The 15,708-nt window shown below is 36.7% G+C and overlaps 1 protein-coding gene across 2 annotated transcripts; it reads left to right on the forward strand.

Annotated features, from left to right (window-relative positions):
* Positions 1–2,994: 2,994 nt before the first annotated feature.
* On the forward strand, positions 2,995–14,535 carry klhl21 (kelch-like family member 21). Of its 2 annotated transcripts, none has more exons than XM_084099029.1 (5): positions 2,995–3,166; positions 8,547–9,636; positions 12,007–12,412; positions 12,534–12,606; positions 13,030–14,535. In XM_084099029.1, exons 2-5 carry the CDS (start codon positions 8,610–8,612, stop codon positions 13,363–13,365), a joined length of 1,842 nt encoding a protein of 613 aa, XP_083955155.1. In that variant the 5' UTR covers positions 2,995–3,166; positions 8,547–8,609; the 3' UTR covers positions 13,366–14,535. The 2 variants fall into 2 exon arrangements, with proteins under 2 accessions (XP_083955155.1, XP_083955154.1); XM_084099028.1 differs by lacking the exon at positions 2,995–3,166 and adding an exon at positions 8,294–8,424.
* Positions 14,536–15,708: the final 1,173 nt, after the last annotated feature.

Here is a 15,708-nt window from a genome sequence, read left to right on the forward strand (position 1 = left end):
TCATTATTATTATATTCTTTATATTAAACCACAACAATCAGGGGGAATAAATAAAAAATCTGCAACAATATGAATTATCTTCAAATTTAAATATTTGGTTCTTAAATATATTTATTATTTTATAATAGCTTATTACCTATATTATCTTTAAGCTTCTGCTAAGACAAATAGTCTACTACAATTAGCCTAGCAGCAAGACAAACAGTATTATAAAAAGTCCTCTGAGGTCATTTTAAGTACAACTTTAAGTATAAGTTTGTATGAGAGAGAGAGAGAGGAAAAAAAGAGCGAGTCTGTGGGACATGAACAACAGTGAATATTCGTAAATATCAGACTGCCTAATTCCACGATTATCCAAGGACCCGTGTAATAATAGATGTTAGTTTCTACTTCCTGAACCTGATTGTTATTTTTGCCAAGTGTGTATTACACACAGAATTCTGAATGCAGTGTTATGATTGTTTCTGCGTACCGAGGACGGTGGAAAAATCATCCCTTCTCTCTGCTCTCCCTGTCTGCAGTGTTTATTGGCATTTACGACCACACTCTGATTTAACAGTTGTATCAATAATTTATGCTCAGACCATCTGACAGTGGTGTTTTTTCCTACTGCGCTGCTCAGCAGAATGATAACAGAGCAGAATAATCCACACATTTAGTGTTGATCAGTATACATTATGCTGCAGTGCCTAAATCTAGCTTTACGTCTACATCATCCAACTATAAAAATGACTAATAACAAACCTTATGGTGAGGACATTTAAATTAATTCTTATGAATAATGTGCAAACCTGGTAGTGTATTTCTAAAGCAAAGCTGTAAATCCAGGCTAAATATTGCCAAGTAGTGTGGAAATGAGAATATAATAGACACTGGATTTATGAGGAGAGGCAAGCGGTTATGCATAGCATGCTGTGACTGGATTTTTGCTAGACATGTAGCCTATGTATCCAGGTCCAGATGTGCAGTCAATTAATATGGCTTGTTTTTACATAATAAAAAAGAAACTATATATAATACTATTTTAATATAAATATTATCATCACTTGCAATTTTGTCAATAATGAATTTCCCAGTAGGCTATGTACAAATTAAACAAATATAACATTTCTTAACTAAAGAACAATAAATACAATATGTGAAATAGCTCCATCTTGTGAGTAATATGTTCCAGTACAGTCACTCTGGATGGATAGACACTACAATCTAACCCACAAAAGCTCACCTTGGCATTTGGCTTGCTTAGTTGGGGACATTTAATATTCAACAATATTATTGATCTGCCTTACTTAAGGTGGACGATGACACAATTTTCTTCTAGAAACAAACTTTGTTGTATTATTTTCATGTTATCACTGTGAAGCTGCTAGATACAATATGTATTGTAAAAAGCGCTATATAAATAAAGGTGACTTGACTACTGCACTGCAAGACTGGCTTAAAAGCAAAATGTTATCTCAAGGATGAATACATCAAAGTTATGTGGCACTTTCTTCACCACATCAATTGTGAGCGTGTTAAAATGCAATCAACGTCATGGCTAATCAATGAGAAGCAGCAGCATGATGCCTGAGCCAAATCCTTTTCACTCAGACGGGAGTGTCAGCATTTTCTGAGCTAATAAAAGCGGATGATTTTCCATACAATTCAGGTCCATGTTAGACCACTTGTTTTAAAATAATAATATAATATAATAAGTAATCTGAAGGTGCATTCTAATGAATACAATAATAAAATATTAAAATAATGGATATCCTTAGGATGCTGAATACTGACTTGACTTGATTAAATGTACAGTAATTTGCATTTCTGGCATGAAACTGCTTCAGGATTAGACTTGCTCAGTGCATCTCATATAATTCAATTAGTCACATATCATATTTCATTTCATATTTCAAATCTGTTAGCACACACACACTACATCTAGATTTAGAATCCAACATGGTTAAAAAAAAAGCTGAGAAACTTAATCGTAGCTTTTCTTAATCATGATGTTAAAAATCCTATCTGAAATGTTCTTATCAAAAAGACAAGCTTTCTATTTTTCCATGTAACCATTCATTCATTCAAACAATTATCTCTGATTATGCATGCAAAGACGTAGTCTTGGCAGAAAGATTATTTTGCAGCACCAGGGGGCCCAGCATCTTAAATCAAAATCACAAAAGCATAAAATAATCCCTTTGCTTTGAAGTCAAGAATAAACAAGAAAACATACAAACAGTAAAAAAGCGGTTAAATCTGATTAAAATTTGATTTATCATTTGAAAGTGTGTAAATACATAGCTATGGAGGGCCAAGACTAGTTCTCACTCTAGCAAATATTGTGAGGTTATTTATAAAATTCAGAAGTCTAAAGAATATTTCCACCATCATTTCCCAGTTTAAAAAAAACAAAAAACATAGTGGAGCATTTTGTCACACAGGAACCTGCAGTATACTGACAAATATTTTCTCTCAACACACACTTAAACCGTCTTCCACAATATGAAATAGATAGGCCTATTTTTTTTAATTATTAATTCAAAATATATCTTTGTATAAAGCAGGGTGACTACATCTAAATTGATATCTGAAAAATAGGCCTATCAAATGTTTTTACTTGACTTAGCTACTTAATCTTTAATATATTACACTAATATGTTCCTTTCACTCGTTTACCTAAAAACTATTACAAAAAAAGATGATACTGTTTTTGTAGATTTGTTTTATTTAGGCTACTGAACATAGATAACCACTGCTAGAGAAAGCAAGCATATTTGATTCAAAACCTGATAAAACCCGTGTGACAGCTAACCCCGGTCTTTAATGTTTAGCATTTATTCAATGTAAAACCTAATTCTCTTTTAGTGAGTTTGTTCAAACACACCAGTCTCACGCAGAAAGTAAACAGAGAATCTGACTGTAATGGATGCGCGTCCATGTGCGGCTCCAGTTCAACAGTTTGGTTTGGACACTCAAACTTGAGATCACGTCACCGTGTAACTGGTGCACGAGTGTCCAATGAGGGTCTCTCATGATGCGGAGTCATGGCGCTGACATGAGCGAAGAAAAAACGGACACTCTAGCAAAGTTAAAACGATACATAGAGATATTGCACAAATTTGACCAATCTGTCAAACTATCCGAGGCGAAGAGCAACCGAACTCGTTAACGGCTGGATTGGGTGAGTAGAAATGCGTCAGAAACAGCCTGTGTGTATGAAGGTGAAAACGTGACGCGTCTCGTGTTGTTTTTCTCAAACGAAGCAGACGGTTATTGTGTCGGAAACCTATTCACGCATGTTTCTGTAGTGATTCATGACGCTGGATTTTGCTCAGACGTCTTTATAATTACTTTACTCGATTGAAAATTAATTATATAAGAAACGTTTCCGTTGTTACGTGAAGCCTCTTTGCTATGTTACGTTAGTTGGCAGTAGGTTTAGATGAGCAATGCATGACATAATAACCATCAGGTCAAATCTTAAAATAGACTGTCTTTCTTTGTCTATGGTCTTTTGAAGGTCTTCTGGCTGTAGGCTATTGCTAAAAGGTCTGATCTTCTTTAATCCCAAAATACAACGTCTAGACATTATTAATAATATTTTTGTAATCCATAAATTTGTAAACATACTTGCTTACAGTGTTGTGGGTTAGATTGATTTCCTACCTAACTTGTAGAGCCAAACATCTGTCTTATATTTTTTCATCTGTGTTCATCAGTTTGAATACATATGAACTACCAGTCAAAAGTTTGAAAATAAATTTTTTAATGTTTTTGAAAAAGGTCTCTAACACAAATATTGTTAAAATTATTCAATTTAAAATAGATGTTCTCTTTTTTATATATTTTAAAATGTAATTTATTCCTGTGATGCAGAGCTCAATTTTCAGCATCATTATTCCAGACTTCAGTGTCACATGATCCTTCAGAAATCATTTTAATATGCAGATTAGGTGCTCATTAATAGTGCTACTTATTATTATCAGTGTTGAAAAGGTTTTAAATGGCGTATCATTGTTTTCACAACAAGTAGCAAAAACTGTTGATAATAACAAGAAATCATTGATAATAATAAGAAATGTTTCTTGAGCATCAAGAATATTACCTTTTTTAATATACCGTAAAACTTCAAATAATAGCCGAGTCCCAAATAGACGCCCGTCTCTTTTACACGCCTGGTGTGGCTACAGGTTTGGATAAATAAAGGCCGGTCTCAAATAGAGGCCTGGTCTGTTTTTTAGTTTCGGGTTGTATTTCATCTTCTAAAACCCGTCAGATCGTCTGTTTAAGCCAGTTCTATGGAGCAGATTGCGCACGCAAGAGAGCCCTGAGAGACTTTTTTACAGTCTATGCTCTGGACGGGAGCGCAAGCAAGGCAGGCAGAGAGTCAGCGCCGTGTCGCGTCTATGACAACTCGAGGTAACGCACACCGGACGTTTGTACACTTTGTCCGTTAACTGAATGAATTGAGAATATCACCTGAAAATCCGATAACATAAGCAATTTTCATTCAACCAGCTGATTTCTGTAAATGAATGTAAAACTAAATGAATATTGCAGCACAGGGTGAAGTCTCAACACTAAATTAAAGGCCTGTCTCATATAGACGCCTGTCTCAAATACAAGCCGGTGCAGTTCGGCGATTTGGGAAAATAAAAGCCCGGGCTATTATTTGAAGTTTTACGGTATATTACTGTATTTGTGATTTTTTTTTTTTTTTAATGCAGCCCTGGTTAGCAAAAAAAAATAAATAAATAAAAAAAAAAAAAAAATATATATATATATATATATATATATATATATATATATACATATATGAAGAGTTCAGATGCAAAAGCCTCTAAGTGCCATCTGAAATTTTCTTCTAGAATGATCATTTTTATAAAGCTTGCATATTTAAGTTAAGTAATTTCACTTAAATGACAATTAATAGGTAATTTGCATTGCCATTTAAGTGAAATTATTGAACTTAAATATACGAGCTTGATAAAAATGGTCATTCTAGAAGAAAATTTCAGATGGCACTTAGAGGCTTTTGCATCTGAACTCTTCATATATATATATATATATATATATATATATATATATATATATATATATGAAACAGTCTTAATTATTCCAAACTTTTGTGTGTGTGTGTGCTTGTTTTTCTATCCCGGTTGGGTCTTCTTGACTTGAATTGAAGGAAACAAGCTTATAAATCAGAATTTTTATTTATTTATTTTTTATGTAAAATTGCAGAAATGTGTGTGTGTGTGTGTGTGTAAGAATCCTAATTATTCCAAACTTTTGACCAAGTAGTGTGTGTAAATATTTATGTAAATGCAAATGAGCAAATATGTAAATAGCATTGATTGATTCACACAAAATGAACAAATCCTATCCTTATTACAAGGGCTAGTGATGGCTTCAGCATAAATGTGATGGATTGAGGTCTAATTGGCTATATAGAGTGAAGCAGGGCCTGATCATGGATGTCCTGAGGCCCAAACATGCTCAGCTAGGCTACTTTGGGATCTTGCTGATGGAATGCAGAGCCATGGCAGCTGTGTTATGATGGGCATTTCTCAGCCAGGTGCAACATTAGACTGCAGACCACTGGTGGGTTAGAGAATCATAAAGGGTGTACAATGGCTGTGCAGATGGAAGAGGGGCCCTGAGGGGTTCGTAGAGGGGTTTGTTGTTCTGAAGTTGTACAAAGAAGTTACTTTATATGGTCCACTGGTTGCAAGATCTAGTGGGTCCAGTAAAAGGACAAATCTGAAGTTCACTCGACTCCGTTACGTTTTTGAGTAATCTGTATGTTTTCAAAATGATGTTTTAGAAAGGCCTATTGTTGATAAAGCAGCTCATGAAGTGACCGTATCATTTCCTGTCAATTATCATGTCTCCCTAACTATAGATCATGACACCTTATTGACATGACAAGACAAGAAGTCAGGAGAAGTGAAGTGTTGGTCACTGTCAGCCATGCTATTCTTGGACTGACTGGTAAACAGACTGTTAGTAAGCACTTTGGCATTCGAGTTGCCTAATACCCAACAGGTATGAGAGGAACGAGATGGTTGCTTCATAAACCATGACCTTTTAAAAACCAGGACTCACGTATACAGTACTGTGCTGCTTTGTTATTAAAACATTATAGTCGGTCATTGAAGAGAATCAAATTTGGATTTGAAAAGCAACGATTGTTAGAAATGAAAACACAAATTTTATTATCATTAAATACATATTTTGTTATTTATATTAGATGTTCTAAAATAGAAGCAAATAAAGTGTGAGAGTATATATACAATTACATATGTGTCTAATTTCAATGGCTTTTGTGTAGATATTGAAAGATGGCCATCTTTAAGCATGACTGTTTGGATTTATATGAAATGGTAACACTTTACAATAAGACCCCACTTGTAACATTAACTAAGGTTAATAAAAGTATTGTTCATCGTTAACTTAAACTTTACTAATAGATTTTTACATTTTAAAGTTTCTCTATAACAGTAGTTAATGCACTATGAACTAACATGAATGATCAAGGTATAATTATATTTTTATTTTTAAAAAGTACAGTACATTTTCATGGTTCAGTAGTGTTTTTCAATAGTTGTAATAAAGTTCACTATTTTATGCATTACGTTTGTTTCCATTCAGTATCCATTTTTAAAACTATTGGTTGATTAATTGGTTATCGGCCAGCGTGGGCCAACCTACTTATCCTTAATGGTAATATCCACTATCGGTCAACCGTTTTTCAGGTAATTAATTTCGCTTACAGATACAAACTCAGAACTGAGAAACTGCATTATGGATATATATTGGCATCTAATAAATTCCAAAAATACCCAGACAGTCTCTCGGGAGCCCAGTAGAAAGTGAATGCATAATTCCTCCTCAGCGCTGCTACGCATAATGTAGGTCTCTCACTGGAAACTGTAGAGCTTTGCTGTTCAGAGCAGGTCTATTTCTCTGCAGTTTGTTGACCCTTTAGGGCCCCTCTCTCCCTCTCTCATTCATTTTGATGAGTCAACCTTCATAAAACTTCAGAGCTGCCTGCTGCAAAGGTAAATCTCTGCGTGTCGCATTTGCTCTTCAGTAAGCTATGGTTGTTTTGTGCCTTAAAGGAGTCATATGTGTTTGCCACTCTGTTTTGATACCTGATCCTGGAGAGGGAAATTCCATTTTGTTTTAAACTCACACTGCCATTGAAAAAAAAACCTTTCTTTAGCAGCCTGCCTTGTAACTCTTGTTGAGAATATAAACAGAATATTCAGGGGAAACGGTATAAAGCATATTTATGCAGACTGCTAAATTCTTTTTCATTTGAAATAACTTTTGAGCAGTATATTGTAAAATTTAGACATTGTTCATCTTACTTTTAAAGGGGTAGTTCACCCAAAAATACACATTATGTATTCACTCTCATGTCGTTCACATTACTTTCTTTTTTATGTGAAACACAACAGTAGATGTTAAGCAGAATGTCTGAGCTACTTTCTTTTCACACAACAAGTGATTGGTGAAATACACTGACAAGCTTAAAAAAACAAACAATAAAAGTAACAATAAAATGTTCTGTGTCTTCTGAAATCATATAGCAAATGAGCTGTTCATGCCAGTTCATACCAAGGACGATAACTATAAAGTTTTAATAACTGTCCTAATTCTATGAGAATAATCAGGTCCACACGACACAGCTATAACGATAACAACACAAGGGAACAATATCGTTGGAATCACTTTCTGAACAATTTATTCCCGCTGTTGAATGATAATAAACATAGAAAGCCAATTAGAATCCACTTGACTTTAACAAGCTCAAGAATTTAAAGCGGCAGACAACGTAACCGCATGCTTAATAAATTGAACATTATCATCCACTAGTGGACAATGTGAGTGATCATCAGCTTTGTTTCTCACACAAAGCTCACAATAAGACTTCTATAAAATCTTCAGAAGACTTTGAATATAGTGCAAAAGTATTTCTATGGTATTTTTATAGTGCGTTCTTTTATGTCCTTTTTTGCCATTCTCATTCCTGGTATGGAAAAGAGCTGCTCTGACATTCTCCCTTTTACATTTCACAGAAAGAAGGAAGTAATACAGGGTTGGAATGAATGAGGTTGAGTAAATGATGACATGGTTTTATTTTTGGCTGAACTACCCCTTTAAACCTTCTTTAGCTTTGTTGCTGTATGAGGAGTTACTCAGAGAGGAGAAGTTTCTATAATCTCCAGTAAAAGAAGCTAAACAGTGTGCGGAGACCCCCTCCCATCCTGTGAAAATTGACCTGCTGGTTTATTTATAGACCAGACACGATGAGCACTCTTTCTTAAGAGACCAACGGTTGCGCACATTCGTCATAACCACATGATATTTCATTCTAGAAGCTACTGTGTCCCTTTCCTTTCACAAATTTAAACGCTTTGAGAAGATACACAGGTAGGCTGAAACTTCAATTTGGGCTTTTCTCTTTTTTAGGACTTGTTTTAGTTAGTTTCACAAAGTTTAATGAAAAACTACTACTACAAACTACTAATACAACTTCTGTTCTCTGTTTAAAGATGAATCCAGCGTTCTGACTAAACATACACCAAAAGAAATACTGTAAGCAATAAGGAACTGCTATGGAGAAACCAGTTTTACAAACGCAGCCCTCTATGCTGCCCTTCTTTGACACTGCCCACGCCATCAACTTGCTCCGAGGCATCCACGAGCTCCGCGCAGAGCGCAAGTTCTTCGACGTCACATTGTGTGCTGAAGGCAAAGAGTTCCAGTGCCATCGAACTGTGCTGGCAGCTGCGAGCACATACTTCCGTGCCATGTTTGCCGGTACTCTGAGAGAGAGTGCCATGGACTGTGTGGTGCTACACGAAGTATCAGCTGAACTGTTGGGCCTCCTGGTGGACTTTTGCTACACGGGTCGCGTGACCGTCACACATGACAACGTGGACCTTCTGCTCAAGACGGCGGACCTCTTTCAGTTCCCTTCCGTCAAAGAAGCGTGCTGCGCGTTCCTGGAGCAGAGACTTGATGTTTCCAACTGCTTGGAGATCCAGGACTTTGCAGAGGCTTATGCCTGCCGTGAGCTAGCGGCTAGCGCCCGCCGTTTTGTGCTGAAAAACATTGTGGAGCTGGCGAAAAGCATTGACTTTGAGCGATTGTCGTGGAAGCGACTACTGGAGTTTGTGTCTGATGACGGACTGTGTGTGGATAAGGAAGAAACCGCACATCAGATTGCCGTACGCTGGGTCAAAGCCGACTTGCAGCACCGGTTGCATTACTGGCCTGAGTTGTTGCAGCAAGTACGTCTGCCGTTTGTTCGCCGTTTCTACCTTCTGGCCCACGTTGAGAGTGATCCGCTAGTCTACTTGTCACCAGCCTGTTTACGGTTAGTCAGTGAGGCACGCAGCTTTCAGTCCTACGAATACGACCGCCATGATCGACCTGGTCATCGAATGCGCCCACGTCCATCCACCGGCCTGGCCGAAATTCTGGTGGTGGTGGGAGGATGTGATCAAGAGTGTGATGAGCTTGTTACGGTGGATTGTTACAACCCACAGACCGGACAGTGGAGATACTTAGCAGAATTCCCAGACCACCTTGGAGGTGGCTACAGCGTAGCTGCCCTGGGCAACGACATTTACGTGACAGGTTAGTACAATAATGCTGTTTCCTGTTTAGGACTTGAAACACTTCCTGTGAAACACAAACTCATACTCAACAACAAATCCCCAAGTAGGCTCAGAGTGTCCTTCTTTTCAAACTGTTTACAACATGGCAGCCAATGTATAAATAAAGCCCTTTATATTTGGCTATGCGAGAGTGTGGTGATAGGACAAAATGTTATGCCAGATCAGCAGTGGTCAACGTGATTTCAGGTGACATTAGTTACCTTCAGGAAAGGACAATGTTTAAATTGAGAAAACATCTCAGATGACATGCTGCTTCTATTCTAAGTGTCCTTTGCTGTTATGTAATTGGTGTTTAAAAAGGTGACTGAGCACTGACTGGAACTCAGCAGTTCCGATTCCAGTCAACAATTCTGGTTCCTTAATGGTTTTATTAACGATTCTTTTAGTACTTTTAAGGAATAAATATTTAGTAAAAAGATATACAATTACAACAGAAATGAAGAGATAATTTAAATAATTTATAAAAAATAATAATAAAAACAAATCTTCCAAAAGGTAGGCTACATTTACAGACATTTTAATGACTTTACTGCAATCTAATTAATCTTATCTAATAAGATTATCTAATAATAGCCTTTACTGCTAAAAAACTAAAAAAAGGAAACATTTCAATTGTTTATCTTTATAAATTATATATTACTGACAGAATACAAAATGTGTATTTTTAACTACGTTATATGAACAACCAGTCAATAACTATACTGATTTAAGTCTCACAGTTAAGGTGTGGCCACATTTACCATTATGAGTCATTTACATCCATCAGATGTAATGCAGAGAATCCATCACTTTTTACAATCGACAATGGACCTTTTTGCCTGCAAAATTTCAGCGAATAATGTGACTGTACTTTTAATTGTAAACTGTATGTATGATGTGTATGACCCCTTAAAGTCACTTGTTTGGAACTTGGACTATACTAACCTTAAATACTTTTGAGTCGCTAAGAAGAACCAGAAGAACTAGCATTCCTTTTGCGGTGTCAAATGGATAGTTCACCCAAAAATGAAAATTAGCCCATGATTTACTCAAACTCAAGTCATCCTAGGTGTATGACATTCTTCTTTCAGATGAATACAATCGGAGTTATATATATAAATCCTGGCTCTTCCAAGCATAATGGCAGTGAATTGCTGTTTCTGTTTTGAAGTCCATAAAAGTGCATCTATCCATCATAAAAGTGCTCCACACGGCTCTGGAGGGTTAATAAAGGCCTTCTGAACTGAAACGATGAGTTTGTGTAAGAAAAATATCCATATTTAACACGTGTACAAATTCTAGCTTCCGGCCAAACGGCCATATGCAGTCTACTTGCGCCTAAAGCGCAACTTATGGCGTCGGAAGTAGCGTAGTGTGTCATGGCGTAGCGTAAATATTAGCAGTATGTCGCATTACTCGCATAAGTGGAATCCGTATGTTCGTTTGGCCGGAAGCTAGTTATTTTACTTTATAAAGTTTTAAATATAGATATTTTTCTTACACAAATGCATCACTTTGCTTCAGAAGGCCTTTATTAACCCCCCGGAGCAGTGTGGAGCACTTTTATGATGGATAGATGCACTTTTATGGACTTTAAAACAGAAACAGCAATTCACTGCCATTGGAAGAGCCAGGACATTTTTTTTATATAACTCTGATTGTATTCGTCTGAAAGAAGAATGTCATATACACCTAGGATGACTTGATGGTGAATAAATCATGGGCTAATTTTCATTTTTGGGTGAACTATCCCTTTAACCCTGCTTTGCGGTGCCAAACTTGTACAGTGTGAAACGATGCAGTGTTAGAATGTTACTACTAGATGCTTAGCAACCGACAACCAATAGCGTTTGCAAATTATGACATTAACCCAGGGTTTAGGAATGTACAGTGTGAAACAGCAGCGTACAAATACCCAGGTTTAATTGTTATTATTATAAAATTATGAGCAGTGTCAAACGTCAATTAAGATAACCCAGGATTCCACTCACCCAGGGTTTAAAATGACCCAGGGTTAACTATTTCAAGAGTAAAAAGCCCTACTGTCTGTTTTGCACTGTAGATTTGGTAGCATTGTTTTGGCTCAATAAGTAATGCAGGAAAGCACATTGGTGGAAGAAAGCACATGCGAGAGCCGAACTTTATTCTCTTCTTTTTAACTATCATTTTTAATCCCAAATTCTGTCATCCCTGTTTATAGAAAACTACTCTGAAGAGGGACACATAATCTAAAAAGTGTATTAGTGTAGGCAAGTTTGAAAAATAATGTTGATAAGTGATTGGAAAGAGTGTCTATTCTGTTTGGTATTGCATATAAGTTTAAGCACTCAAACCTGATTAATTGTGACAGGTGGCTCGGATGGATCACGTCTCTATGATTGCGTTTGGCGATACAACTCCAGTGTGAACGAGTGGACTGAGGTCTCTCCCATGCTGAAAGCCAGAGAGTACCACAGCTCCTGCGTCATGAAGAGTCAACTCTATGTGGTAGCTTCTGACAGCACAGAGCGCTATGACCATACCCTAGACTGCTGGGAGGCTCTTCCGCCCATGCTGCATCCCATGGATAACTGTTCTACTACAGCATGTAGGGGGCGGCTCTACGCCATTGGATCCTTAACCGGAGAGGACACAATGGCAATTCAGTGCTACGATGCTGAAAGCAACCGCTGGTCACTAATCAACGGTGGAGAACTGCCTCCTTGGTCCTTTGCCCCCAAATCAGTGACTCTAAATGGCTTGATCTACTTTGTAAGGTGAGGTGCTCACTTTTTCCCCACAAATTTAAAAATGTCTAGTTCCTTGTGGTTTGCAGAAAAAGGAACCATGAAGAAAATTAACTTTTATATGTTTCTCATAACAACGGTTGTGTTTCAGGGATGATTCGGCAGAAGTTGATGTCTACAACCCACAGAAACATGAATGGGACAAGATTAGTCCCATGGCACAAGTATGTCAATTTTGCCTTGTTTCAGTCCATTAAGATGCGGTCACATTTACCGCTGTTCTTCAAATTTTCACAATCAAAATTGAGTCATTTAGATAGTAATCCATGTGAACTGGTGCAAAATATTTTCCTATGAGGATTTTAATAAAATTCAAATTGGTCATGCATGCATTACTATTGAGAGTGAACAATGGACCGTATGTATGTGACCGCACCTTTACATATTCTGTACATGGATCAATGACATATTAAGAGTTTCCACAATAAAGAGTGTATTTTTACAAATATCATGAATTATCAATTGAAAGTGTTTAACCTAATAATCATAAAAGAAGTGTATTCAAGTCACTGTATGTATGTATGTATGACTTGCATTTTCACACAGATAAGTAAAAAGTCTTCACTTACAACATCTCGCACTTACAGGTTCATGTTGGAGGCAGTGTAGCAGTTTTGGGTGGTCGACTCTTTGTGTCCGGTGGCTATGACAACACCTTTGAGCTATCTGACGTGGTTGAGGTCTACGACCCCTCTTCTCGATCTTGGACGCCAGCTGGCCGGCTCCCCCAGCCCACCTTCTGGCATGGAAGTGTTAGCATATTCCGACAGTTCATGCCCCTTGTTCCAAGCACCTTCGAACCCATCGACGTACCTGAGGCCAACGCCATCCACCTCCACAGACACCACCGCAACCAGGCACTTTACAACCACAACAACAATGTTAATCAGAACCACAACCAAGATGTCAATCAAGTGCATTGAGAACTTTTCGAAACATGAGACTGAAGGTCATTCAGTGTGTTTTGCACTTTATCACATATTCACCTCAACTGGGCAGTAAAGGGAGCTGGTGAATGGACAGTCAATGTTTGCGTAATTTCTCCAAGTAACCCAGTGTTACTACAGCTTTAATTGTTGCATGCATTTCTAATGCTGGCTGTGTTTACCTTGAACAGAGACTTAAGTGAAGTGACTCATGAAATAGTGCCTATCATGTTTGGTAAATTTCAAGCAATCCATGCCTTGGAAATTGCATGGAGGTTACACTCATTATTCTCTTTAATTTATTTTATAATTCAGCTTGGACCTAAAGTTATTCAAAACATTGCAACTTCAAACCCCCAAAATATTATATAATTACATAATGAGAAGTACATTTGTTCTTTTCAAAAATAATTTTGAGACCCCCAAGCATTCCAATAGGTTAAAGTTTGGATCACTTAGATTGTAGATATGTAGATTGTTTATAGCATAATTTGACTGTATTCTGAGATGTGTAGTATTTTATATAAGCCGAGAAGAGTTGAAATGAAATATTTTGGAGAATCCAAGACTTCCCAAAAACAACAATTTTGTTTGACAGACAAACTCAAAATCTGGGCCTCAGTGTAACCCTTTTTTTTTTAATGTTCTTATTAGAATTACATGTGTCAGACAATCTAGCATGCATGCAGTGGTCACATTTTTTGTGAATTTGTATTAGACTTGCTTTTAAACTCATATTTTAATATTAAATTAAGTTTGATTATCTAGTCATTGTTTATTTTAGAGAAACTATGTTACAGTTTATGAGAAACAGCTTGTTTTTTTTAAAGCTGTCTGCGTTGATGAAGAAAACATGAAGAATCAATTAAGGTATTGTTTTTTATGCCAAAATTGCTTTAGGAAGCTGTACTAATAACTGGAAGTAGTAATTCAGTATCTCATTATTCTTGAGTAAATGTATGTGTTTGACAATATATGTGTCTGACAATACCAGTAATTATGAAACTAATTATTTACAACACGCTGAAGCGGTACTTGACATTTTATTTTTATTACAGAAGGTTTAGTTTGTTTTGTGGCCAAAATTATTTGTACAACACGGACAAGGAGATGATTTGTGTAATGTTTGTATGTGTGGTCAACCAATAAATGACTTAAGCACTGTTACTGTTACTTTTGCTCTTTTCGTGTATGTATATGTGACACGTAAGATCATAAGAGACCATCTTCTGTGCCACCCTTTGTGTTAGACGCATCTAATTTTCCATCAAGTTGGGATTGGTACATCCTGTCCTCTGGAATCAAATAGAGGAAGACAGTATAAGGATGCAGAAAGCTGGAGCACAATGAATATCCAGTAGATGATCTAGCACACACAAGTTTAACTCCATAATGAAGATAAAACTAAAAGATTAGGTCAAGTCAACTTAAAATCAGAAATTAACCTGGTTTGTCATGATATGTTCTGACAATAAAGAGTAGTTTAAAACCACAAATTAACGCTCTGTTTTCTACAACTTTCACTTAGGAGCAAAAATCTGCCTTTAAACTTGAAAGAAATAAAGATTTGACATTTATCGTGATAATTATAGATATCGACTGATATAAAATTATCGTGATAATTTTTTTTGGCCATATCGCCCAGCCCTACACTGGCTTCTCATTTCTCTATCTCTGTCTCTACATATAAATATATATATTAAAGTGCTGGCAAGTTACACGTTACACAATAATAAGCAGACCACTGCCTGCCCATTATCTACAAGTCAGATGCGTATGGTTAAATAATGTAATGCATGCTATGTATGTGCATTTATGTGTAAATAAAACCCTGAAATAACAGTTTAACCCTTCACTATATTCACAAATAATATTATATTCGCACATTAAGAGGTTATTGGTGGATTTGTCAACTCCATCAGCTTACATGTCAACTCCGTCAGACATAGAACCTGACGGAGTTGACATAAGGGCATGTATTTTCCCGCCAAAACATGTATTGTACACTGCAGCTAGGTAGTTTTTCCTCAGTTGCTAGCTGTCCCAATAACGTCTCTAAAATGCTTAAATTCAATCCACTATGGTTTAAAAAAAGTATGTTAACAGAAAGATGGTATTGACATGGTGCAGCTGTGACCATAGGAATATTGACATTGTTTGTCTAAAATATAAAAAAATGTACCAGAGCATGTGTGGTAGTGCTGCATTCACCACAGGCAGGGAGATGAAAAGGGGTCCTCAGGGATATAGCTGACCATGCTATTTCCTGATTTAAAGAGCTTTATGAAAAAATCTGACAGAGTTGACAGAAACTGAGGACACAACTTTAATAGGCAGATT

This window comes from Abramis brama (genome assembly GCF_963993115.1).
Source record: "Abramis brama genome assembly, chromosome: 22".
Lineage (NCBI taxonomy): Eukaryota > Metazoa > Chordata > Actinopteri > Cypriniformes > Leuciscidae > Abramis > Abramis brama.